Source organism: Nerophis ophidion, linkage group LG03 (genome assembly GCF_033978795.1).
Source record: "Nerophis ophidion isolate RoL-2023_Sa linkage group LG03, RoL_Noph_v1.0, whole genome shotgun sequence".
Taxonomy (NCBI): Eukaryota; Metazoa; Chordata; class Actinopteri; order Syngnathiformes; family Syngnathidae; genus Nerophis; species Nerophis ophidion.
The window spans coordinates 48,665,389-48,692,596 of NC_084613.1; the positions used below are offsets into that span (position 1 = coordinate 48,665,389).

The window sequence follows — 27,208 nt, forward strand, 5'->3', positions numbered from 1 at the left end:
AAAATTTCTGCTGTTACCTCAGAAATTGCCTGTTCAGATGTTATGATTGTGGCTCAGAGATTTGTATGTAGATTATATTTATTTTCCATAACAAACAGGATAACTTAAATACCCTGAAAGTGGCAATAAGCTTAAATGTTTGTATTTACATTTTTTGAGTTGATTTTCATAAAATATGCTATTTAACTGCTACTGTTTAACAAGGACTGATTTAAATTGTGTTTGCACAACAAATGTTTTGGCGCTTTTGTTCATGTGAGAGAATATTCCAATAAAAGGTGCACTACACACTACTTTTGAATTCATTATTGGGCTTTGCGTATACAATGCAGTTAATCGCGATTAATCGGAGAAATAGTGCGATTAACTTTGATTAAAATTTTTAATCGTTGCCCAGCCGTAATATATATACATAAACATACACATATTTATAAACGAACAGTGGCTTCATGTCGTCACTGCTAGTGCTAACACAAACTAGCAGTTTGAGAATATACTTCATCAATTTGTGTCCCTGTAGTGCTTCCTCCTTCACTGAAATAAAGGTTTGCTGTGACGTCGTTTTCAGTCTCATCACTATTAAAGACTTGCTGCGGAACAAAGCCCCCTTCTCTGATAAAATAAATGAAGCCAGTGCTTGATAACTCCTCCACGGTAGCTTCATCAGAGCTATGAGCCTCGTCATGCTGCATCCCGCTTGGAATACTGTGCTGTTTTGAAACTTTTTTAACCAACCCACGGCTTTCTTTTAATTGTTCATCCCTGGACATCAAGTCTGTACAAGGTATTCAACCCCACTGGCAAAGTTAGCAACCAAATAGTCAAGACCAGTGGTCACCAACATTTTTGAAACCAAGAGCTACTTCTTGAGTACTGATTAATGCTTAGGGCTACCAGTTTGATACATCCATCCATCCATCCATTTTCTACCGCTTATTCCCTTTCGGGGTCGCGGGGGGCGCTGGCGCCTATCTCAGCTACAATCGGGCGGAAGGCGGGGTACACCCTGGACAAGTCGCCACCTCATCGCAGGGCCAACACAGATAGACAGACAACATTCACACTCACATTCGCACACTAGGGGCAATTTAGTGTTGCCAATCAACCTATCCCCAGGTGCATGTCTTTGGAGGTGGGAGGAAGCCGGAGTACCCGGAGGGAACCCACGCATTCACGGGGAGAACATGCAAACTCCACACAGAAAGATCCCGAGCCTGGATTTGAACCCAGGACTGCAAGACCTTCGTATTGTGAGCCAGACACACTAACCCCTCTTCCACCGTGAAGCCATGTAAATCTATATATATGAAAAAAATTGGTATTTCTGTCTGTCATTCCGTCATACATTTTTTTTCTTTTTACGGAAGTTATTTTTGTAGCGAATAAATGACGAAAAAAACACTTAATTGAATGATTTAAAAGAGGAGAAAACACGAAAAAAAATAAAATTAAATTTTGAAACATAATTTATCTCCAATTTCGACTCTTTAAAATTCCAAATTCAACTGAAAAAATGAAGAGAAAAACTAGCTAATTCAAATTTTTTGACAAAATTTTAAAAAATAATTTATGGAAGATCATTAGTAATTTTTCCTGATTAAGATTAATTTTAGAATTTTGATGACATGTTTTAAATAGGTTAATATCCAATCTGCACTTTGTTAGAATATATAACAAATTGGACCAAGCTATATTTCTTACAAAGACAAATTCTTATTTCTTCTAGATTTTCCAGAACAAAAATTTAAAAATAAATTCAAAAGAGTTTGAAATAGCGCTTAAATTTGATTTTGCAGATTTTCCAGATTTGCCAGAATAATTATTTTGAATTTTAATCATAAGTTTGAAGAAGTATTTCACAAATATTTTTTGTCAAAAAAACGAAGCTTGAATGAAGAATTAAATTAAAATGTGTTTATTATTCTTTACAATTAAAAAAAAATAAAAATAATTGAACATTGATTTAAACTGTCGGGAAAGAAGAGGAAGGAATTTAAAAGACAAAAAGGTATATGTGTTTAAAAATCCTAAAATTATTTTTAAGGTTGTATTTTTTCTCTAAATTTGTCATTGTGAAAGTTATAAGAAGCAAAGTAAAAAAAATAAATGAATTTATTTAAACAAGTGAAGACCAAGTCTTTAAAATATTTTCTTGGATTTTCAAATTCTATTTGAGTTTTGTCTCTCTTTGAACAAAAATGTCGAGCAAAGCGAGACCAGCTTGCTAGTAAATAAATACAATTTAAAAAATAGAGGCAGCTCACTGGTAAGTGCTGCTATTTGAGCTATTTTTAGAACAGACCAGCTTTGGTGACCCCTGGTCTAGACTAGCTTATTGAATTGAAATGAGGGGGCCGCGAGCCAAAGCTACCTGGCCAAAACGCTAAGTCGGAGCAGATGCATTGCAACCCAGAAACTATACAGCGAGACATTTAAAGCGTTTCTGATCACCGAAAGTGATCTGTAGGATCAGCTGACACAACTTTGTCCGGCACAAGGTACAACAGTTGTGGAAATAAACACATTAGAAGTGCCGCTCGCCGTTGAAGTTCTTTGAAAATGGCGGTGCCGGTGTGTACTGGAAGTAAATAGAATATGACGTAGGGGGCCCAGCCTCTTCAAAAAAGCCTTGCCCGCGTGTAAAGGAAGTGAATGCTATCCAAATGGTGGCCCCCAATGGCTTCAAGCCGCATGCAAAATGAATGGTTGAACAAAGCGTTCATACGCCAAGACATGGATCACACACAAAGGAATATTTGGTGCTATGTAAAGTGAAAAGGTTGCAAACAGGGGCGTTCGTCAATCGTGGTTCCACTGTATTATTTTGAGAGCTACAAGGCAGTAAAATAAGTTGCTGTAAAAGCTGGCACACGCCACTTTGTTTTTACCATTGTTGTTGTTGTTGTTTGTTAAAGAAACATCCCTGGGCTACTTTCCAATTCAATGTGTCAATGTCATTCACACGTTGACACATTAGAGTGCCAGGAGTGGAATAACCTGCGTTTAAAAACTATTTTAAGCAGGAGCTCCACTCTCCAAGACACCTTCCTGCTGAATTGTTAAGTCTTTAGAAGTGTGCATGATAGCACAATTGGTGGTGAAACATGTCTATTTTCAGAGTTGAGCTTTTGGAACCTTTTCACCTGAAGCATGAAATGTTGTTATATCCAATTGGTCAAATACAGTTTTATTTGGATCAGGGTCAAATTGTGTTTCTTTTCAAAAGTACTTGACATGCTTTTTAGAATTCAACATTAACTCTTTGAACTTTTATTATTGAATCCAGACTGATTTTGTTAACTGAATTTTAAGGTACATAGTGTATCCACTACATCAGGGGTCACCAACGCGGTGCCCGCGGGCACCAGGTTGCCCGTAAGGACCAGATGAGTAGCCCGCTGGCCTGTTCTAAAAATAGCTCAAATAGCAGCACTTACCAGTGAGCTGCCTCTACTTTTTTTAAATTGTATTTATTTACTAACAAGCTGGTCTCGCTTTGCTTGACATTTTTAATCCTAAAAGATACAAAACCCAAATAGAATTTGAAAATCCAAGAAAATATTTTAAAGACTTGGTCTTCACTTGTTTGAATAAATTCATTTATTTTTTACTTTGCTTCTTATAACTTTCAGAAAGACAATTTTAGAGAAAAAATACAACTTTAAAAATCATTTTAGGATTTTTAAACACATATACCTTTTTACCTTTTAAATTCCTTCCTCTTCTTTCCTGACAATTTAAATCAATGTTAAAGTAATTTATTTATTTTTTATTGTAAAGAATAATAAATACATTTTAATTTAATTCTTCATTTTAGCTTCTGTTTTTTCGACAAAGAATACTTGTGAAATATTTCCTCAAACTTATTATGATTAAAATTCCCCAAAAATATTTTGGCAAATCTAGAAAATCTGTAGAATCAAATTCAAGTGTTATTTCAAAGTATTTTGAATTTATTTAAAAAAATTTGTTCTGGAAAATCTAGAAGAAATAATGATTTGTCTTTGTTAGAAATATAGCTTGGTCCAATTTGTTATATATTCTAACAAAATGCAGATTGGATTTTAACCTATTTAAAACATGTCATCAAAATTCTAAAATTAATCTTAATCATGAAAAATTACTAATGATGTTCCATAAATTCTTGTTTTTAATTTTTTCAAAAAGATTCGAATTAGCTAGTTTTTCTCTTAATTTTTTTCCGTTAAATTTGGAATTTTAAAGAGTCGAAATTGAAGATAAAATATGTTTTAAAATTTCATTTTCATTTTTTTCGTGTTTTCTCCTCTTTTAAACCGTTCAATTAAGTGTTTTTTTCATAATTTCATCCCTACAAAAAACCTTCCGTAAAAGGAAAAAAAATGTACCACAGAATGACAGACAGAAATACCCACTTTTTTATATATATAGATTTATTTATTAAAGGTAAATTGAACAAATTGGCTATCTCTGGCAATTTATCTAAGTGTGTATCAAACTGGTAGCCTTTCGCATTAATCAGTACCCAAGAAGTAGCTCTTGGTTTCAAAAAGGTTACATACTATAAACAGGATGCCCATTCTAAGGCAGTGCTTCTCAATAATTTTCTGCCCTCCCTAGTTAGAAGAAAGCATTTCACGCACCCCACTCTCTTCCGCAACGATGAATTGTGTCATTTATTTATAAATGTGTTAAAAGTATACCTGTTTATAGCATCCACCCATCCCTCCATTGTATCCTTATTAACATTCAAGAAAACAAAATAAGTAAAACATTGAAAATATAGATCAACTTAAAGAAACAAAGAATAACTATATCCATCCATCCATCATCCTCCGCTCATCCGAGGTCGGGTCGCGGGGGCAGCAGCCTAAGCAGGGAAGCCCAGACTTCCCTCTCCCCAGCCACTTCGTCTAGCTCTTCCCGGGGGATCCCGAGGCGTTCCCAGGCCAGCCGGGAGACATAGTCTTCCCAACGTGTCCTGGGTCTTCCCCGTGGCCTCCTACCAGCTGGACGTGCCCTAAACACCTCCCTAGGGAGGCGTTCGGGTGGCATCCTGACCAGATGCCCGAACCACCTCATCTGGCTCCTCTCGATGTGGAGGAGCAGCGGATTTACGTTGAGCTCCTCCCGGATGGCAGAGCTTCTCACCCTATCTCTAAGGGAGAACCCCGCCACCCGGCGGAGGAAACTCATTTCGGCCGCTTGTACCCGTGATCTTATCCTTTCGGTCATGACCCAAAGCTCATGACCATAGGTGAGGATGGGAACGTAGATCGACCGGTAAATTGAGAGCTTTGCCTTCCGGCTCAGCTCCTTCTTCACCACAACGGATCGATACAACGTCCGCATTACTGAAGACGCCGCACCGATCCGCCTGTCGATCTCACGATCCACTCTTCCCCCACTCGTGAACAAGACTCCTAGGTACTTGAACTCCTCCACTTGGGGCAGGGTCTCCTCCCCAACCCGGAGATGGCACTCCACCCTTTTCCGGGCGAGAACCATGGATTCGGACTTGGAGGTGCTTATTCTCATTCCGGTCGCTTCACACTCGGCTGCGAACCGATCCAGTGAGAGCTGAAGATCCCGGCCAGATGAAGCCATCAGGACTACATCATCTGCAAAAAGCAGAGACCTAATCCCGTGGCCACCAAACCGGAACCCCTCAACGCCTTGACTGCGCCTAGAAATTCTGTCCATAAAAGTTATGAACAGAATCGGTGACAAAGGACAGCCTTGGCGGAGTCCAACCTTCACTGGAAACGTGTCCGACTTACTGCCAGCAATGCGGACCAAGCTCTGACACTGATCATACAGGGAGCGGACCGCCACAATAAGACATTCCGATACCCCATACTCTCTGAGCACTCCCCACAGGACTTCCCGAGGGACACGGTCGAAGGCCTTCTCCAAGTCCACAAAGCACATGTAGACTGGTTGGGCAAACTCCCATGCACCCTCAAGAACCCTGCCGAGAGTATAGAGCTGGTCCACAGTTCCACGACCAGGACGAAAACCACACTGTTCCTCCTGAATCCGAGGTTCGACTATCCGGCGAAGCCTCCTCTCCAGTACACCTGAATAAACCTTACCGGGAAGGCTGAGGAGTGTGATCCCACGATAGTTGGAACACACCCTCCGGTCCCCCTTCTTAAAGAGAGGGACCACCACCCCGGTCTGCCAATCCAGAGGTACCGCCCCCGATGTCCACGCGATGCTGCAGAGTCTTGTCAACCAAGACAGCCCCACAGCATCCAGAGCCTTAAGGAACTCCGGGCGGATCTCATCCACCCCCGGGGCCTTGCCGCCGAGGAGCTTTTTAACTACCTCAGCGACCTCAGCCCCAGAAATAGGAGAGTCCACTACAGATTCCCCAGTCACCTCTTCCTCAAAGAAAGACGTGTTGGTGGGATTGAGGAGGTCTTCGAAGTATTCCCTCCACCGATCCACAACATCCGCAGTCGAAGTCAGCAGAAAACCATCCGCACCATACACGGTGTTGATAGTGCACTGCTTCCCCTTCCTGAGGCGCCGTATGGTGGTCCAGAATCGCTTCGAAGCCGTCCGGAAGTCGTTTTCCATGGCTTCCCCGAACTCTTCCCATGTCCGAGTTTTTGCCTCCGCGACCGCTAAAGCTGCACACCGCTTGGCCCGTCGGTACCCGTCCACTGCCTCCGGAGTCCTATGAGCCAAAAGAACCCGATAGGACTCCTTCTTCAGCTTGACGGCATCCCTCACTGCTGGTGTCCACCAACGGGTTCTGGGATTACCGCCACGACAGGCACCAACAACCTTGCGGCCACAGCTCCAATCAGCCGCCTCGACAATAGAGGTTCGGAACATGGTCCACTCGGACTCAATGTCCCGCACCTCCCTCGTGACATGTTCAAAGTTCTCACGGAGGTGTGAATTGAAACTCTCTCTGACAGGAGACTCTGCCAGACGTTCCCAGCAGACCCTCACAATGCGCTTGGGCCTGCCAGGTCTGTCCGGCATCCTCCCCCACCATCGCAGCCAACTCACCACCAGGTGGTGATCGGTAGAAAGCTCCGCCCCTCTCTTCACCCGAGTGTCCAAAACATAAGGCCGCAAATCCGATGACACAACTACAAAGTCGATCATGGAACTGCGGCCTAGGGTGTCCTGGTGCCAAGTGCACATATGGACACCCTTATGTTTGAACATGGTGTTTGTTATCGACAAACTGTGACGAGCACAAAAGTCCAATAACAAAACACCACTCGGGTTTAGATCCGGGCGACCATTCTTCCCAATCACGCCTCTCCAGGTTTCACTGTCGTTGCCTACATGAGCGTTGAAGTCTCCCAGTAGGACAAGGGAATCACCCGGAGGAGCACTTTCCAGTACTCCCTCGAGTGTACCCAAAAAGGGTGGGTATTCTGAACTGCTGTTTGGTGCGTAAGCACAAACAACAGTCAGGACCCTGTCCCCCCACCCGAAGGCGGAGGGAGGCTACCCTCTCGTCCACTGGGTTGAACTCAAACGTACAGGCTTTGAGCCGGGGGGCAACCAGAATTGCCACCCCAGCCCGTCGCCTCTCACTGCCGGCAACGCCAGAGTGGAAGAGGGTCCAGTCCCTCTCGAGAGAACTGGTTCCAGAGCCCTTGCTGTGCGTCGAGGTGAGTCCGACTATATCCAGCCGGAACTTCTCTACCTCGCGCACTAGCTCAGGCTCCTTCCCCCCCAGTGAGGTGACGTTCCACGTCCCAAGAGCTAGCTTCTGTAGCCGAGGATCGGACCGCCAAGTGCCCTGCCTTCGGCTGTCGCCCAGCTCACAATGCACCCGACCTCTATGGCCCCTCCTATGAGTGGTGAGCCCATTGGAGGGGTGACCCACGTTGCCTCTTCGGGCTGTGCCCGGCCGGGCCCCATGGGAACAGGCCCGACCACCAGGCGCTCGCCATCGTGCCCCAACTCCGGGCCTGGCTCCAGAGCGGGGCCCCGGTGACCCACGTCCGGGCGAGGGAAATCTGGGTTCATTTCGTTGTAATTCCATAGAAGTCTTTGAGCTGCTCTTTGTCTGATCACTCACCTAGGACCTGTTTGTCTTGGGAGACCCTACCAGGGGGCATGAAAACCCCCAGACAACATAGCTCCTAGGATCATTGGGACACGCAAACTCCTCTACCACGGTAAGGTAGCAGCTGTAAGGATTAAGTCCGGTTGAGCTTATCCACCTCGAAGTAATTTTACTTGGTACACGGTGTAATGATAACTATACAAAACGTGTTTTTATTCTGCGAGAGAAAAGATTTATAGTGCAACAATTTGCTAGAAATTAAATAAACCGAATGAATAAAACTAATTGAAAATGATCAGAAACATGAACTCAGGGAACACAAAATATAAAACACTTTAGCCTAAATAACAGTAATGAATAAAAACATTTCTGCTGATTTAGTTGTATGTTTTTATTAATCAAAAGGAGGAAGGCAGGATTATTTGCCACAAACATCTTTCCAAAGCAGGGTTCTGGCACACGATACATACTAAATGATACTGATAATGCACGTTCCCCAAGGTCACACACGCCCCTCCTGGAACTACACTACGTGCCCTATGATTATTTATTTTTTATTTTTTTATGCATGTATTTTTTGTTATGTTTATGACATTTATTTCCGACCATGTCTGGAAAAAAAAATGTGACGGCTTCAAAATATTTATTTTAACAGTGTACATTTTCAAAAGTTAAATTAGGATACTTAAGAAGAGGGTGGGTGTGCTTTCATTTACAATCTGGTAACGCTTTCAGAAACAAACATCTTTCAGACAGACTAAAACATTAGGTCATAAAATTTAATATAGGGCAACATTTTTGACAGATGTACACAAACATATCCATACATATTATCCAGACCACAAATAAGTGTTTTAAATGCAGATTAAAATGATCATATGGGTCACCACTAACAGAATACACCTTAGTGTTCATTAGTAATGTGCTCTAAAAGGTCAGACAAAGATCTAATCATACAAAAACCAAAAAACAATTGTCTTAACTAAAAAATATACAAATCAAGTTAGTATTTTCCTCACATGCAGAAAAATGAACCTGCAGAAAATAATGCAAAATCCATTTAAACTACAATGCACATGGACAAATAAACAGTTATCATTACTTTTACCTTTATTGAAGTCTCTTGTTGGCAAAGAGGAGAAAAGGGGAGCGGTAGCTTTGTGCTTTGCTACAAGTTCTTTCTTGAATATATTAGTGTTTCTCAACTTCTTTTTCAAAGTGCTGGCACTTGCAACTTTCTTCGGCTAATGATGTCTTATTTTGCAGTCATACTCTGTAAGAAAAACATGAATACTTGTGGTCGTTGTCCAAGAATGGCATAGTCAACTATTGGTGATGTCATAAAGAGTTGATGGAGCTGGTGGAAAATGAATTCAGCAGTTTAACACAGGCGCACTTAAAATCCTTTTTTTTCTCTCTCAAAACTCGAGAGTGCGCCTTATAACCCGGTGCGCCTAATGTAAGGATTAAGTCCGGTTGAGCTTATCCACCTCGAAGTAATTTTACTTGGTACACGGTGTAATGATAAGTGTGTCCAGTAGATGGCAGTCAAACATAAGAGAAAAGCTTAGGTTGTACTATGATGTAAACATCAACATTTTAAATGTTCCTTTGAACATATAGAACATTACATTACGAAAATCTGTCAAAATGTTTTAGTACGACTTTCGTAAACTATGAAGCCGCACCACTTGAAGGATTGTCGGCACATTAAACATGCAAATATTATTATGGTGTGTGTATAAGGTAAGACATATTATCTGGTGTTTTGTTTAGCATTATTTTGCTGAAGCAACTTTTCTTACCTTCTGGTACCTGCTGATCTGTATTTTGGATCTGTTTTAAGTCCTGAAAAATTGCACACCTCCGCACCAACGCCGTAGTGGATAATTATTATCCTCCGCTGTTGCCATTTCTAATATAAAGTAATGCAAAGTTCTTACTTAAATCTGTCAGTAAACTCGCCAAGAAAGCGCTATAACATACCGGTATAGTAAGTTTACATTATTTACTCAAGGAACTTCAGTTATTAGTGTTCCGGTCGGATGTTTTTTACCAAGTCAGTATGTGCTCACAAAGTACTTATATACACACACACACACACACACACACACACACACACACACACACACACACACACACACACACACACACACACACACACACACAAAGAATATACTGACTTGGTAGAAGAAACAATAAATATTGTTCTGGATTCTAAATAGCTGTATGTTTTTCTTCTTCTGTTTTAATTTTATAAAGTTCAAATGTAACATGAGGCATCCTAAATAGCATCATTAAAATGGTGCTTGGAATGATTACTATCAATATTTTTCAGATGGAAATGTTAAAAAATTTACAATATAAAGTAGTTGAAGGCTTAAAAACTACCACATAAATATTGGACCAAATGTGGAAGGAAAGAATCCAGATCTGGGTCTGTTGAGGACTTAAATGACACCGTACACAGAAATCCTCACTTAATGTTCCTCATGTATGTTATAGAAGGGGAAAATAATCCAAATAGTGACAAAATCCAAGACCTCAACTCATTGTTACGGAATTGATATGGAAACGATAAAAATAGTTACAATTAAATTTCAGAACCTTGAAAGTACGTCAGTAAAGTTTCGTTTCAAACAAGCACATTTCCAAATCCAATTACATCAACAAATGTAAAGATTTATAGGACTGGAGACAAACACCAGTTTACAAACCTTTGACCTGTTTCCTTACTTTAACAATTTTTTTTTAAATCAAATTATTGAAACAATGGGTTCACAACAGATTGGACAAATTCATAAATAAAAGTGCAACACTTGCGTACAACCATTATAGATACATAATTAACATTTCAACATCGATGGCATTAATGGAAATAACGGAAGAGGTTGCCAATGTAATAGATGGTAAACAGTGTGCAACTGCAGTGTTTATGGATATCACAAAAGCATTTGACACAATTTATCATGAAACTGTATCTTCATGAACAAATTAAAATGGTATGGCATCAGATGGTTGGTCCTGAACTGGGTACTTAAACAACAGGAAGTAATATGTGAAGCAAGTTGAACATACGTCTAAAGGGATCGATACCGGACAAAAATTATTCAATCGCTTTTAAAACAAGACTTGTAAAGTTACAAAGGATTTAAATTGAGTCCTATTTGCAGACACCACAACTGTGTTTGGTTCAAGAGAGAACACAAAGAAGCCAATAAAATAATGTACAAGAAATGAACGAATTAAAGAGATGGTTTGACGAAAACTGGAATCTCAGTAAAAGTTTTATATAAAAATTAGGTAAAATAGATAGACACACAATATACTGTCATGACGGAAAAAAATAAAACAATAAATATTGTTCTGGCTTCTAAAGAGCCATATTTTTGTTATTGGAGTGTTTCAATACGTTTATCTTCTTCAGTTTTAATTTGTAAAGTTTTTATAGTGTTTTCATGTAAGCATTTAGCTAGCTAACCATAATGTAAGTTTGCTTCTCCAGTCAATAAGTAGTATCACCGGTCCGCAAGTTTATCAAAGTGTGGTAATCTATCACAGTTTTACGATACTTTTAAATTAAAACGGTAATACTAACCATTGGGGATTATACCACGGTTTACTTTCAACATTGTCATCTATTAGATCCATACAATCTGTATGGTGTGTTTTTTGAAGCTGATCATTTTTTGCAGCATTAACAAAAAAAGCTATGCTAACGTTGTGCCTGTCCAAACATTATTAGTTTCATGTCGTAGTGTTTTGCATATTGCAGTCGTACCCTCACTTCTCCAAGGGCAGCTTAAGGAGTCAAGGCCCCTCTTTCCTCTATGTACGCAGGGCGGGGCATTAAACAAGTGGAAAGCGACAAGAGTGGCGTCACCTTGGGCGGGAGACGAGAGGATGATGATGAATGTTCATTCTTTCGCTTATGACTAATCATGACCCTCATGATAGAGATCCCTTCCTCACCAGTTTGTTGGAATTGGTTGAACGTAGCCTAAAATACATCACTAATCTAATTTGGAATATAAGATCCCAATGCTGGTCATTTTCTCCTGCTTGTACATTGAAGCGTAAAATAAAAAATTCCATCCATTTTCTACTGCTTATTCCCTTTTGGGGTCGCGGGGGGCGCTGGCGCCTATCTCAGCTACAATCGGGCAGAAGGCGGGGTACACCCTGGACAAATCGCCACCTCATCGCAGGGCCAACACAGATAGACAACATTCACAATCACATTCACACACTAGGGCCAATTTAGTGTTGCCAATCAACCTATCCCCAGGTGCATGTCTTAAAAAATTTAAAATAAAAAAATAATATATATATATATATATATATATATATATATATATATATATATATATATATTTATCTTTTTTTTTTTTTTTCTTGTAGTGGAACACAACTTAAATCAGGGATTTCCCACAGAGAGCTTGTAAGCTTCAACTCTTACTAAAGCTTTGATTTGTATTCTGTTGCTTCAAATAATCGTTTCATGATATTTTTAAAATTGATCAAATCTGGATCGCTTGGAGTACCCACAACTCCAAATACGCTGACGTATTTTCTTCACAGACGCTGCAATAAAGCGCATATGAGAGTGGTGATTTGTAGGTGCCGTGATCTGTGTGGTGGCGAATTATTACTTTTTATTTTTAATAATGCACATATGTTAAAAGTGTAATTTCAATGTTGATGGTGTGCATTTATTGGAAAAAAGAATAAAGGTTATGACAAGCAAAATAATTGTTTGTTTCAACCGAGGGTGCCCTAGTCGGGGCCCTTGGGCAACATTTGGCCCACTGGATTGCTTCACAAATTGATTTTGGTACTAGAAATGTAACAATATGAGATTTCCTATCACGGTATTGTAGCAAAATGATCACGGTTAGCATTATTTTCTCTATATCATGGAATCTGCTCATAATGTATTCATACACTCATTAAAATCTTTTTACCAAGTTTTATTAGAGACAGTAACTATAATAAGTAGACACCAGGGTTTCTCCTCGATTGCCAAGATTTATATAGTGGTAGGTGCTTGGCAATGGGTGTGACGGGGGCGTGGCCAATATGACGTCATCATATCATTTGCTATGATGCATTTAATTTCTTTAAAAAAGCAAAAAATGCACACATACAGTAAGAACAAATCTGTTATTATTCATTATAGTAACATATACTAACATATTGACATATATCTTATTTTTCTTACATAACATGGTGTTAAAGTGTATGTTTGTGTGTTATGTTCATTTTTCCCATGGTCTTGAACAATCCGCGGTGGCAGAGAATGAGAAAGTGTGTGTGTCTAGGAGTGAAACACGGAGGTGAACATGTGTGCACGGAGGAAATACTTGTTGGAATTGGGCCCGTTGTTAGCATACGATTGGCAATTAAAGCTAAAAAGAGCTCCAGACTGTTTTTGTTCTTCTGAACGCTATAATAATTATATTACTTTACAATATTTTCATGTAAAAAAAAAACAACACACTAATTTTTTAGGTAATGGCGGCTAATATTTTGCCGTGGTGCGTCGCCACAATCAAATGCATTTATGAGAAACCCTGGACACAGGGTTCCTAACCTTGTACTTTCCTTTCCTCTGTTCACATATCTCACTGTCACTATCACCTCTTTATTTTGTCAAACATCACTTCATGCACGACTGTAAGTCAAAATCCCTCTCATCTATCTCTTTTCTGCATAGCTCACTGTCTCTGAGTATCTTTCGTTTTGCCATCTTTTGCTTGTAGCACAAGGTTGTATGTGTGCATGTGTGTGCATGTGTAGGGTTGGGGTGGAAGCATTGCTTCACGCTCTGGTTGGATGAGCCCATCTGTCAATCAAACGCAGTGACCTGTAGTCCCGGTCACCAGCCAGCCATATCGCCTCTTTGACAGTATTATGACAATTGCTTTCTCGATGCTCATTGGCCCAACTGAATTACAAGCTGTGCTCTTTGTTGACCTTAAAACGGGTGATTTGAGGAACACGAACACACACATACACTCACACTCACACATGGTGTCTATATTTCATTCTTTTCTTGTTGACAGTTTTACGATTTAGTTCTTCTCAGTATTTATGAATGCGTTTGTGTCCTTGGCTTTTATTTTTCATCACACCGTTTCTGCAGTTTATGGTGAATTATTTGCTTTGCAGAGCGCCTATTGTGTGTCATTTCACACCTAACATCTGCTGTCATTTCATTACATTTGGCACCGTGTGTATGCCAAAACACTGGATTTGATCCGCTTCTATTGTACCTGAGAGGAGGGAATTGAAGATTTTCTGGTGCCAAACATTATTTTTATCGGTCGAATCAGCAGCAGTCCAAGTCTGTTTATTTGTAAGGGCATATTCATGCTAGGCCAGTTGTACGGTGCAAGGACCCACTTCACACATTAAGTCCTGCAAGTTTGTCGAATGTAAATGCACTCCCACTTCTGTCACGTTTGGAATCAGTAGTCAGTGCACACGTACATGCACTTGCGCAACATACTTGTGCTTTAGAATGACTGTACTGCACTTTTTGCAGGTTCTTAATGATAATCAACACAATCCATAATAGCGATATAACTGGAAATACAGTCAAACACAGAGCATGAAACTATGTGATAAAAATGTGTCATTTCATTAATGTGATCGCTCCTCTCGCAAATAATTAATGATTCTGTACATATTTAAATTGAGTAGAAAAACCATATTCAAAATAAGACCAGAAATAATACACAAAGTCAGAGAAATTACATATTTACAACAGAATAGAAGTGACAAATGGGCACACAGTCCAGTGGGGGGCAGGAGTGGGAGGGGACATTGGGCCAACACGGTACAAAATGGTCTAGTGCAGGGCTATTAAACTGGCAGCCCAAGGGCAAAATCCGGCCAAGGAAAGACACCATACTGCACCATGAGTCCAATTCAAAACTTGGGAGACAAAATTTTTTGCAGAAAATTCCGAAAAACACTACAGTGCTCCTGTTGTATAGAGCTGGGGTCGGCAACCTTTACCACTCAAAGAGCCGTTTTGACCCGTTTCACAAAGTAAAGAAAACAATGGGAGCCACATAACTCTTTTGAAATTTATAATGCAATAATACTGCATACAGAGTTTTTTTTTGCTTTGTGCTATGTATAAACCAGGGGTCTCGCGAGTTTTGTATGAATGTCGCTTGACAGCGTCACATCTGCCAACCGTCCCCATTTTCCCGGGAGACTCTCAAATTTCAGAGTAATCATTCTCTCTAATGTACGCTGGTGTTCACCCAATGAACAATAATAAGGGCGTTCAATGATGTCACTACCGCCCTCTACAGCTTTTACAAATAGATTGCCAGCCCAAAGAATTGTTTGACGAGGCTATTGCAGACACACGTAAGAGACTGCAAGCCATCCTTATTCAACAGCAATACAGGATACACTGAGGGTGGCCGTTTAAACAACTTTAGCACTCTTACTAATATGCGCCACACTGTGAACCCACACCAAACAAGAATGACAAACACATTTCAGGAGAACATCCGCACTATAACACAACATAAACACGACAAAACAAATACCCAGAATCCCATGTATCCTGACTCTTCCGGGCTCCATTATACACCCAGCTACCACCAACCCAACCCCCGCCCCCCCCACCTCTCCGTGCGTCGGTTGAGGTGGGCGGGGTTGGGGGGGGTGGGGTGTTGGGTTGGTGGTAGCTGGGTGTATAATGGTATTTGTTTTGTCGTGTTTATGTTGTGTTATAGTGCGGATGTTCTCCTGAAATGTGTTTGTCATTCTTGTTTGGTGTGGGTTCACAGTGTGGCGCATATTAGTAAGAGTGTTAAAGTTGTTTATATCACAACACTCAGTGTGACCTGTATGGCTGTTGAACAAGTGTGCCTTGCAATTCCGTATGCGTTCAGATAGAGGTCGCATCCAAAATGTGACCGGACAGCTGGCACGCACATAGCATGGTGAAAATCCTGGCGCGATGACATGTAAAAAGGGTGTTAGAGGCATTGTCATCACGGCATGGCGTCAAAGTCGATGTCTGGGTGAAAATCGAAAAATGTTTACCCGGAAGATTTCTAATGGAGACATTATAATTGGAAATATACTGTACTTTTCCGGGCTGTCGGCAAGTATGCGGCTGAGCCACATCAAAGTGGTCGAAGAGCCGCATGCGGTCCCGGAGCCGCGGGTTGGCGACCCCTGGTATAGAGCAACTTGGACCATGTAAACAAATTGGCAGATCCATGCAGGACTCTTTCTAGAGCTAGCCGGCCCTCTAGACTGAGCGATCAAGGAAAAAAAGGCTGTAGTCAGGAAGGTGACCAAGAACCCAATGGTCATTCTGTCAAAGCCACAGCATTCCTCTGTGGTGAGAGGAAAACCTTCCAAAAGGACAACTATGTCTACATCAATCCACCAATCAGGCCTGTATGATAGAGTGGCCAAACGGAAGCCATTCATACAAGTTTGCCAAAATGCATCAGAAATACTTTCAGACCATGAGAAACAAAATTATTAGACAAAGATTTTGGAATGAATGCCAGGCATCATGTTTGATGGAAACCAGACAACGCTCATCACCAGTCCAATGCCATATCTATAGTGAAGCATGGTGGTGGCAGCATCATGCTGTGGGAATGTTTTTCAGCGGCAGGAACTGAGAGACTAGTCAGGATAGAGGGAAATATGAATGCAGCAATGTACAGAGAAATGCTGGATGAAAACCTGCTCCAGAGCGCTCTTGAACTAATACTGGGGCGACGGTTCATCTTTCAGCGTGACAACAATCCTAAGCACACAGCCAAAATATCAGAGGAATGGTTTCAGGACAACTCTGTAAATGTCCTTGAGTGGCCCGGCCAGATAAAGCTCAGACTTGAATCCGACTGAACATCATTGAAGACATCTGAAAATGACTATGCACGGACGCTTCCCATCCAACCTGACGAAGCTTGAGGCATGGGCGAAAGTGCCCAAAAATAGGTGTGCCAAGCTTGTGGCATGATATTCAAAAATACTTGAGGCTGGTATTGACAAAAGGATCCAAATACTTATATACATGGAATTTCTTTTTTTTATTAATTTTTTTTTGATAAATTTGCATAAAATTATTAAAAAAAACATTTTTTTGTCAAGATGAGGTGCTGAGTGTACATTAATGAGAAATAAAATGAAAATTTTTGATTTTAGCAAACGGCTGCAATGACACAAAGGGTGAACAATTTAAAGGGGTCTTAATACTTTCCTCAAGCACTGTATACTAATGTCTATTTTTATTTCTGTTTCCTTTTTTCTAAATAAAAAAATAATGTAAAGAAATCTTGCATGATATTTTCACATAGTCATTATGTAGTACTATGTGTAGAATTTTGATGACAAAAATGTATTTTTTCCATTTTGGAATAAGGCCGTAACATAACAAAATGTGGAAAATGTAAAGCACTGTGAATACTTTCCGGATGCACTGTAAATACAACGATATCAAATGTCTACTGCAGAGGACGCTGGTTCTCTGGAAGATGCACAATTAGGCCCTGTCTACATTAAGCCGGATAACTCTTCAAACAAATAATTATTCAACCTAAAACACCTTTCAGCCACACTAAATCATTGTTCAAAGCCTACTGAAATGAGATTTTCTTATTTAAACGGGGATATCAGGTCCATTATATGTGTCATACTTGATCATTTCGCGATATTGCCATATTTTTGCTGAAAGGATTTAGTAGAGAACATCCACGATAAAGTTCGCAACTGCAGAAAAGCCCTGCCTCTACCGGAAGTCGCAGACGATGACGTCACATGTTGATGAATCCTCACATATTCACATTGATTTTAATGGGAGCCTCCAACAAAAACAGCTATTCCGACCGAGAAAACGCCAATTTCCCCATTAATTTGAGCCAGGATGAAAGATTCGTGTTTGAGGATATTGATAGCGACAAACTACAAAAACAAAAACAAAAAAAAAACAAGTTAAAAAACAAAACGCGATTGCAGTCACGTTGCATTGAGACGGATTCATATGCTTTTAGAGACATTTACTAGGATAATTCTGGGAAATCCCTTATTTTTCTATTGTGTTGCTAGTGTTTTAGTGAGTCTAACAGTACCTGATAGTCGTAAGGGTGTCTCCACGGGTGTCTTGACGCGCAGTGTCTCAGGGAAGTCGACGGCAGTTGTACGGGAGGCAGAAGCTCAGCTGATATCCGGTAAGAAGCGACTTTTTAACCACAATTTTCTCACCGAAACCTGCTGGTTGACATTCAGTCGGGATCCATGTCCGCTGTGATCCATAGTAAAGTTTCACCTCGGGGAATTTTAAACAAGGATCACCGTGTGCTTGTGTGGCTAAAGGCTAAAGCTCCCAACTCCGTCTTTCTACTTTGACTTCTTTAATATTAATTGAACAAAATGCAAAAGATTCAGCAACACAGATCTCCAAAATACTGTGTAATTATGCCGTTAAAGCACACGCCTTTTAGCTGTGTGTGTGTGCAGCGCTCTTATTCATAACAGCCCGTGACGTCACGCGTACACGTCATCATTACGTGACGTTTTCAAGAAAAAAGTCCCGGGAAATTTAAAATTGCAATTTTGTAAACTAAAATGCCATATTGGCATGTGTTGCAATGTTAATATTTCATCATTGATATATAAACTATCAGACTGCGTGGTGGGTAGTAGTGGGTTTCAGTAGGCCTTAAGGTTCCCCCCCATGGATAATTTTTTACAAAGGTAAGTGCGCCGTCTATTTCTTGAATCTCCGGCTCTTAGCTTTGTATGGACTCATCGATCGTTCACAAACTGAGTTCAGACAGGAAGTGAAGTCAGAAAGACCTCGCCCAACACAGGAAGTGACGTAAGAAAGAACGTGCCACAGCCAGCTTTATAACAGACGCTTGTGGAGATCACACATGAATACCTTACTGTAAAAGAGAAGGAAACGCAAGATTGCAGCTGTTTCGGAAACAACACATCTCAGACAGCAACATAGCAGTGTGGAGCGACGGTTTTGGATAAGGCCTGGAAGAACAGCAGCCTGGAGGGATAGGTTTTGTCACCGAGTGTGTTGTGTCAGAGGAACGGCAAGAGAACTTTCGAGTGTCCAGGCGATTTTAGTTAGCGAAAAACTTAGTCCATTTGTTGAAGGGGACGACTGAGTATAAAACATTGAATGCATTTGGACTGGCAAAGCAGACTATCAGTTATTGTCCGCGATGTATGTCGAGCGATTACTCAACATCTAGTTTTGTACTCCATAACTATTGTGAAGCCATGAAGTGGTTGCTGTACGACCGCCAATATCTAGATCCCTAGATTGGTTGTTGTAATATGTTATTTATCACATTGTTTATTTTCACTCGTCCATTACAGATATGATTAATGTATGATGGCTCAGGTGTGATTCACTAAAATAGTCTAACAGCTGCTGATGGTGAGGCAGGCAAGGTTTATTGTTAAGAGAAATGTGACAATAGTCTACATTGAAACACAGGGTAAGGATACACTTCCAGGTCAGAGGTGACTTTGACGCGCGCATTTTTTTTTTATGCATGTGTACTAGGTTGCGTTGCGCCGGCAGACTGAGGGGGAGGGGGTCTTAAACGGTGGCATTGTGTGTGTGTGTGTGGACAAGGATAAGTTTATGTGGGCTATAACATGGATAACCTTAGCCGGTTATGTAGAAGGGGCCTTAGACTACTAGTAAAAGGAAAAGTCCTTAGCTTTATGGAAATGTGGCCCCCAAAACAGTTTAGTTGAACATCCCTGCTCTAGTGTGAATACGCCCAAAGGGTGTAATTGACTAAAAAGTTTGAGTATGATAAAAACTTGCACAAACTTGATAGCGTATGCAAAGCCGATATACTCAACTATTGCACCGAGGATTGGGTTTTAAAATTAACAAAATAGCGAGCACGATTTATTTAGCGTGTTTGCTTACTGTGTGCAGAATTCGACTGCATCTCTCTATTTATTTTGTAATCGAGTAGTTTGTTTGACTAATCAAGTAATCAGACAAAAAATATTTTATAACCCACAAGCATACTGTTGGGAAAATTGTAAAAATAATTTTTTTCTGCTTGCCATAACCTTCATTACTGTTTTCAAATACATGCAAATCATCAACATTGTAATTTCACTTTTAACATCTGTGCATTATTTAAAAAAAAAAAAAAAAAAAAAAATCACTGCATCTACAAACAAACTATGTCCACATTTTTAAAGTTCAGGGCACTTCATGTGGTCCTGATGTTATAAATTGTATTAGTTACACTCATTAAACGAAAAATCCAAGCAACAGAATAAAATTTAAGCTGTTTTCAATTTGATCGATGAAACATTATAGCCCTAATGCATAATATATTCAGATTATGAGAATGCGCACAATACTGAGAGGAGGACATGCAAATTTAATTATTTAGCACCTACAATTTGATTTATTAAACTTAGAAATGTTTGCTGCTGCTGTTGTAGCATGTATTTAGAAAGATATACAGAAGCTGACATTTAGTACAAATAACATGAATTTAAAAACGTTGTGTGCTTTCTCAATGACCAATTAAAATAGTTGTACTTAACAGTTGGCAACACAAAAGAAACTAATACTCAGGATTGTGTGTAAATCCTGCACCAAGGGAACAGTTGTAAAGTGATTTCGGTAACACTGTAGTATGGGGAACAAATATTCACCATTAATTAGTTGCTTATTAACATGCAAATTAGTAAAATATTGGCTCTTAGTCATTATTAAGTACTTATTAATGCCTTATTCTGATTCGCCTTATCATACAACCAGTAAGCCGTTAACTAAGAGTCTTCCCTCAATCACTGCAGAATTACTGCTTATTAGTAACCCTAACCCTTACCCTTATATGTTCATCTATTGTCTAAATAACTCTAAATTAAGTCTGTGTTACTTTAATAAGCAACTAATAAATGGTGAATATGTTCCCCATACTAAAGTGTTACTGTAATTTATAGTAACACGGTGTAGCTCGGTTGGTAGAGTGGCCGTGCCAGCAACTTGGGGGTTGCAGGTTCGATTCCCACTTCCGCCATCCTAGTCACTGCCGTTGTGTCCTTGGGCAAGACACTATACCCACCTGCTCCCAGTGCCACCCACACTGGTTCAAATGTAACTTAGATATTGGGTTTCACTATGTAAAGCGCTTTGAGTCACTAGAGAAAAGCGCTATATAAATATAATTCACTTCACTTCACTAACTTCAAATGACAAATAAAGCTACTGGCTGCTCAGAATGCATTTTTTAAATTTGGTACATTGTGGACTGGTCATTATGTGATGTACATATTTTGATGCTATGGTTTTCTCGTAATCAAACAACAAATAGATTTGCTGTTGTGTCCATTACACACACAAGGGAGCAGAAAAAGCTCAACTTGTCTGCATGGACTGATATCGTGGATATTTTGAGGTATACACCCAATATCTTGCTTCCTTGCTGATATCTGTCAAGTGTTCTATCATTCTTGAACTGTCAACACGTGTCTGCTCTTGTCTGCATCCTCCTGTCATTTGTATTTATCTGTCTAAGCGGGGAAACCCACGTGCAGTCAGCTGTCTCAGAACAGGGGAAATCATACTTTTTTTTTCAAATTTGATTGACAACTATTGGACATCTGATGCCTGCTCGTATTACTTCTCTTTAGGCAGAAACAGAGTCGGGATGTCTTTCTTTTGTGGGGAACACCACTTTCTCGTAGCGATAGTCACTGAATTCAAAAGAGTGCAGTTGACTTCTTTTGAGTGAGTAACGATATCTGGTAAGCGACCCTAAATGTGTGCTACAAATATCACATCCCACGCCTCACTAAAAATGGTGTTACACAATAACGCTGTTATCAATGCGTTTGATGTTGCGTGGTACACTACTTTCAATGTGGTTGTATTCAACAAGACAGTGTCAGAAGCACAGCAAGCAAGTAGTAACGTTTTGCTAATGAACCATTACAACACTAAAATTTACTTGATTTTAAATAGGAAGCAGCGACGTCACACAGCAAACACGATGTAGGCTAAGTACACACACACAAACACACACACCCATACACAAAGTCCTACTACTACTATTACAAGGGAATGATGAATAACAAATCAATGATTGAAGTGACAAGCTTGCAATACAATACCCTGTTTGTGGACATGAGACAAGACAGCCATCGAAGTACATTAAATCTCTTTAACTTGCGCTAACACAATCCAGTGAAAAGATTCAACATACGTAACTGCCGCTGCTAAGCTTACAAAGACAGCTGAGCTAAAATGTTGCTCTGAGCGCACTCTCGCTGATGTCACACGTCACTTGGCAGCACACACCGCCTTTTAAAGGCATGCACACACACACGCACACACACTCTTCTCTCATGAAACGTCTCTCAACTGCACATATAGAATAGAAAGTACTTTATTGATCCTTGGGGGAAATTCAGCACCACAGGTCGCTCACAATAGACAATAAATACTATACAGCATTATTCACATGTGAATGATATAAATATATTATACATATATTCTACATTTAAGTCCAGTCAAGACGGAACACATGTATTATACCAGGGGTGTCAAACGTACGGCCCGCTGGCCGGATCAGGCCCGTGAACAGGTTTTATCCGGGCCGCGTGATGAGTTTGGCAAATATTAAAATGAGCTGCTTTTTTTTTTTTTTTTTTTTACGAAATAAACTGCTGTTCTAAATGTGTCCACTGGATGTCACAATAGCAATTCTGCTAGGCAAGCATGGTTAATACCGAGGCCAAGTAAGAGGTATACAATAAAGCGTGACTGTGGCTCCTCCTCCTCGACCCACATGAAACCTAAAACCTGCCGTTTTATGTCTTCTGCTTCGAACACATCGTCATTTGGCACCCTCGTTGTTATGTTGCTACTGGGGAAGGAGACGGCACAGCAACGGGATGTCAAGTTCAATATGTTTATTGAATACTTGATGAATACGTGGAGTGTGTATGCAACTATGTGTCTGCATGAATGACTGTGTGTGGAATTACCATATGTAAATACCGTAAGGTTTGTTGAGGTGTGTGTTGGATGTTCAGCGTCCAAATCAGAGTGGGGAAGAAGCCAGGGGAAGTCCAAGGTCCAAGTGGGGGTCAAAGGCAGGAGAGGGGGTCCGAAAGTCCAAAGTTAGGTCGAGGATCCAGGAAGGCAAACAGGTATAGGAGGGAAACAGCAGTGGTGACACGAGCGCTGTGGGAAGAGCGGGAGAAACAGGGATCAGGGGAACAAAAGGCAACAAGGAAACAGGCAACGAGCGAGATTTGGAGGTTTGTCAGAGACGTGCAGCTTACGGGTAGTAGATTACGTTCCCACGTCAAAGAGTCAACGTCGACCGTTCTTATACTGCCGTCTTCATCCTAGCCAGGTGCGTCAGTCATTGATTGCTGCAGGCTGCGGCGGAGAGTGGGCGCAGTCTGCCTAATGAGCGCCGGGGCGCGTCTGGTGTCTCCAGAGGAACTTCTGCGTGCTCCAACAGCAGAGGGCAGCACGGAGTGTGTGTGTGACACAACACTCGTTGCCCCAAAATGTCTCTGTCAAACACGAGAAAAGTGAACTTAACACTTTTGAATAGTTTTTACCTTCAATCCCAGAAAGGCTGTGACTTAAAGTTTAATCGTGGCTTTGTAGACACACTGAGACGAAGTCTATGCTCATTTGGTTTCTCAAACTGCACCAATTGCCTCAGAATTTTCAACAAAATGGAAGTGTTTTGTCCAGAGGATTATCCGTGATTTGTACATTTTCAGAATGTGCTTGTTCTATTTTTGGCCAAAGAAAAGAAAGAAAACAACCTGGAGTTGTCTTTATTTTTAAGTTATCATGCCATGATTTTACCCTTCCGGCCCACTTGGGAATAGATTTTACTCCATGCGGCCCTTAAGCTAAAATGAGTTTGACACCTCTGCATTATACAGTCTGATGGCTCTCTGTATGTAGGACCTCTTGTGTCGTTCCGTGTTCGCAAATATGGCAAACTAAGGCAGATATTTGAAGTTTTCTTTTTTGAAGTAATGCATTTATTTCTTTCCCTAGTAATTAATTAGATGTATTAATGAGTAACTATGTTAGTAATTAAGAAATTCTTTAACTAAGTAATTAAGTATATAAATGTCATGTGCATTAAGGCATCAGTATGTGGCCTCATACTGTATGTCCATCTGCACGTTAGATTGCGTGTGTGTGTGTGTGTGTGTGTGTGTGTGTGTGTGTGTGTGAGTGTGAGTGTGTGTGTGTGTGTGTGTGTGTGTGTGTGTGTGTGTGTCTTGGCTGTCGGTAATGAATCCAGTGAAGCTGTTGGCACATGCAAGGCCACGCTATTAACCTCTCTACCAGCGAGACTGATCTCACCATGTCTGTCTGTCTCGTTGGCCTAATGACACACTCACACAGCTACACACACACACACATACACACACACACTCACACACACAGACACCAACCTGTCTTTCTAATCAAATTTCCATTGAAGTGAAAAGTATTTCTATATTGCCTAATCAGCTCTATTCAAAGCATCATTATGTCCATGGATGATTTATTTTTTCCACCTACTCTTAAGAACCGTTTCACGTTTATTCATTTCTTTTCAACACATCGTATTTCACACCAGCCATGTATTTAAAGCAGGCTTTTATGAGCAAGGCTCTTTGCTAATAATATTTACGATAAACCGACAATTGTGCCCCGTGTGCTTTAGATCTGGCGAGACCTGCTATATCACGCTAGTAATTCTAGATATAAATCAACCGGAGGGTTTTCCCGTTTCTAAACAAGATTTAAGATCAGCTTTCAAAATTCAACTCATGCAGGTGGACGTAAACTAGTGGCTGCAAATTATTGCCTGTGGACCCACCTTTTGAACGGGGTTATGCTGTTTGTCGGCGATGAAGTGACATGAGGAGGAAAATACGACATGAAATGTTCTGTCCCGTTGCAGCTGTAAATGATGTTTAGTAGTCTGCACAGTGCCGTGTGTGTGTGTGTGTGTGTGTGTGTGTGTGTGTGTGTGTGTGTGTGTGTGTGTGTGTGTGTGTGTGTGTGTGTGTGTTTGAGGAATACAACTCCATAGAAATCCTTACAGGAGTGAAGAGCACCTGGCTCTGTCGGTAGTCATAACAAATGACAAGCAAGGATTAAGACTACATTTGTATGTGTGCCAGCTTGTTACACAGAGTCCCCACTCTCATATTCTCTCTCATAACCGCTGTGTAATGTTGCAGCTATGCTTGGCAAGCTACTTTCCAGAGGCCCCAGCTTATCCATGTGTCCCTCATTAGGGTTACGGCCTGGGACAGGCTCGCTGCACTACGCAATACACCTCATCCCATCTGTGATCCGACTGAGATGGAGATAATTTGACGCATTTGGCAAGCCGGAGGACAAAGCGTTAGAGTTCTTTGCGGCGCGAGTTCATTAGGCACAGGACTGCTGGGAGTCCGTCGTCAGCCTGGCCTGAGCTATATTCAGATCCATTAGCTGAGGGACATCCAGATGAATTGGAAAAATGGAGGCCACCCTGTTTCTGCTGCACCGTGTGGATTGTTTGTGTGTGTATATTGTATCTCAATCCTTTGAATTGTGGTTGAACCTGCAACTCAATCAATCCCCGGTGTGATTGACTGCAGTGCTTTCCAGCTAATCTGTAGCTGACGTCATGTCTGCACTGCTTGCAATTTAAAGTGAATTTCCTTCACCTGCCTCAGCCTTGACCCTAATAGTGTCCGTCCCCTTAACCATACTGCGATTTATTTTTTTTTGGCAGGTGGCGCCCTATGGCCAGCAGGGGATGGGCGGCTACAGTCAGCAGCAGCCGGCGGGCCAGCAGGGAACTCCTCCCTATTTCAGCCCCCCCCAGCAGACACCTCCAGCCCCCAACCAGAGCTCTTACCTGCAGTCACGAGCACCTGCACAGGTACCAACACAGCAGTGTAAACATTCCTCGGCCACAGTACCTGCACAATATAATCTGATAATCCTTTTGCAAAGATTCATAAGTATGCTTATTTGTAAAGACAATATCCAATACACTGCATTAGTAGCACCTCTCAGAGTCAAGTAGTCTAGTATAGTGATGGGCGATATGGCATAAACTCTATATCGCGATATATATTGCAGCCTCCTGAGATAACGATATCTACTACCATCAGGATTTTCCCCATAACAATCTTTTGGTACTGGTACCAAAATGTATTTCGATACTTTTTGATATGTTTTGAAATAAAGGGCACCATAAAAAATGTCATTATTTGCTTTATTTTAACAGAAAATCTTATGATTACATCTGAGGGTCAAAAAGGACGCACGTGTGTTAATCGTCAGTTAACAAATGCTGTGCCGATAGTGGAACGCGTTATTAGCGCGTTACCATCGACAGCCCTATTCATTTGGAATATTTTTCTTTCTTTTAAGGGGATATTAAAATTGTTCAAAACCAAGTAGTTACAGAGACAGTATTTTTCATACCAATGCAGCTACTGATTTTTTTTTTTTAAGTTCATTGAATGATTACATTTTTGATCACAATTACAATCACACAAAAACATGGGGTGGTGGTGTCAAAATATCAATTAGATATATTTGAATTGGTTCCTACAATTGGCCCTGAGTTAAATCATTTGGTTGGTGCCCTTAAAGTCCTCCAGTGTCCAGTGACTTATTACCTGAGTTTGTAAACAAACTCAGGTTGGTAATTGGTTTATGAGGTTTATGAGGTAAAGGTAACGTCAAATCTATTTGTGACAGGCTGCCACAAATGAATACATGTATGGGCAACGCTGTGTTATGACCAGTATCTGGTGACCCACTTTAATAGTGTGTGTACATATTGTCTTATAAACAGTTATAGCCCATTTATAACCATTCTATGATAGCAAAGATGGCAACCCTGTGGAGTGGAAGCTCATAAAACAGAGTTGCACATACAAGGGTGACAAAGGAACTGTCAGGCGCACATGAACTTTGTACTGCCAAGTTCAGCCTGATGCAGCACAGACGGTTGTTTCTCAGAAGTTGGCTTGCAGTTCAAATTGTTCTGGGTTGGAGCAAAGGCTGCCCATGTGTTTTCCATCCACTCTGCAGCCAGTGGGATCTCTTGGCCTGCGTGGAATGACTGTGGCCTGGATAAGAACTGAACAAAATGG

The 27,208-nt window shown here is 40.8% G+C and overlaps 1 protein-coding gene and 1 long non-coding RNA gene across 4 annotated transcripts in view; one reads left to right on the forward strand and one right to left on the reverse strand.

Annotated features, from left to right (window-relative positions):
• The window catches only part of arid1b (AT-rich interactive domain 1B), a 594,747-nt gene that overhangs the window by 150,518 nt on the left and 417,021 nt on the right, over positions 1–27,208 (forward strand). For all 3 annotated transcript variants that reach the window (XM_061895467.1, XM_061895468.1, XM_061895469.1), the window contains one exon: positions 25,831–25,980. In XM_061895467.1, coding sequence (XP_061751451.1) covers positions 25,831–25,980 — 150 coding nt within the window. The remainder of the gene's footprint in view (positions 1–25,830; positions 25,981–27,208) is intronic.
• On the reverse strand, positions 22,495–25,045 carry LOC133549734 (uncharacterized). Its single transcript, XR_009806150.1, has 3 exons — positions 24,922–25,045; positions 23,363–23,602; positions 22,495–23,261 (listed from the first exon to the last, which is right to left on the reverse strand). It is a non-coding gene; the product is annotated as an uncharacterized LOC133549734 (long non-coding RNA).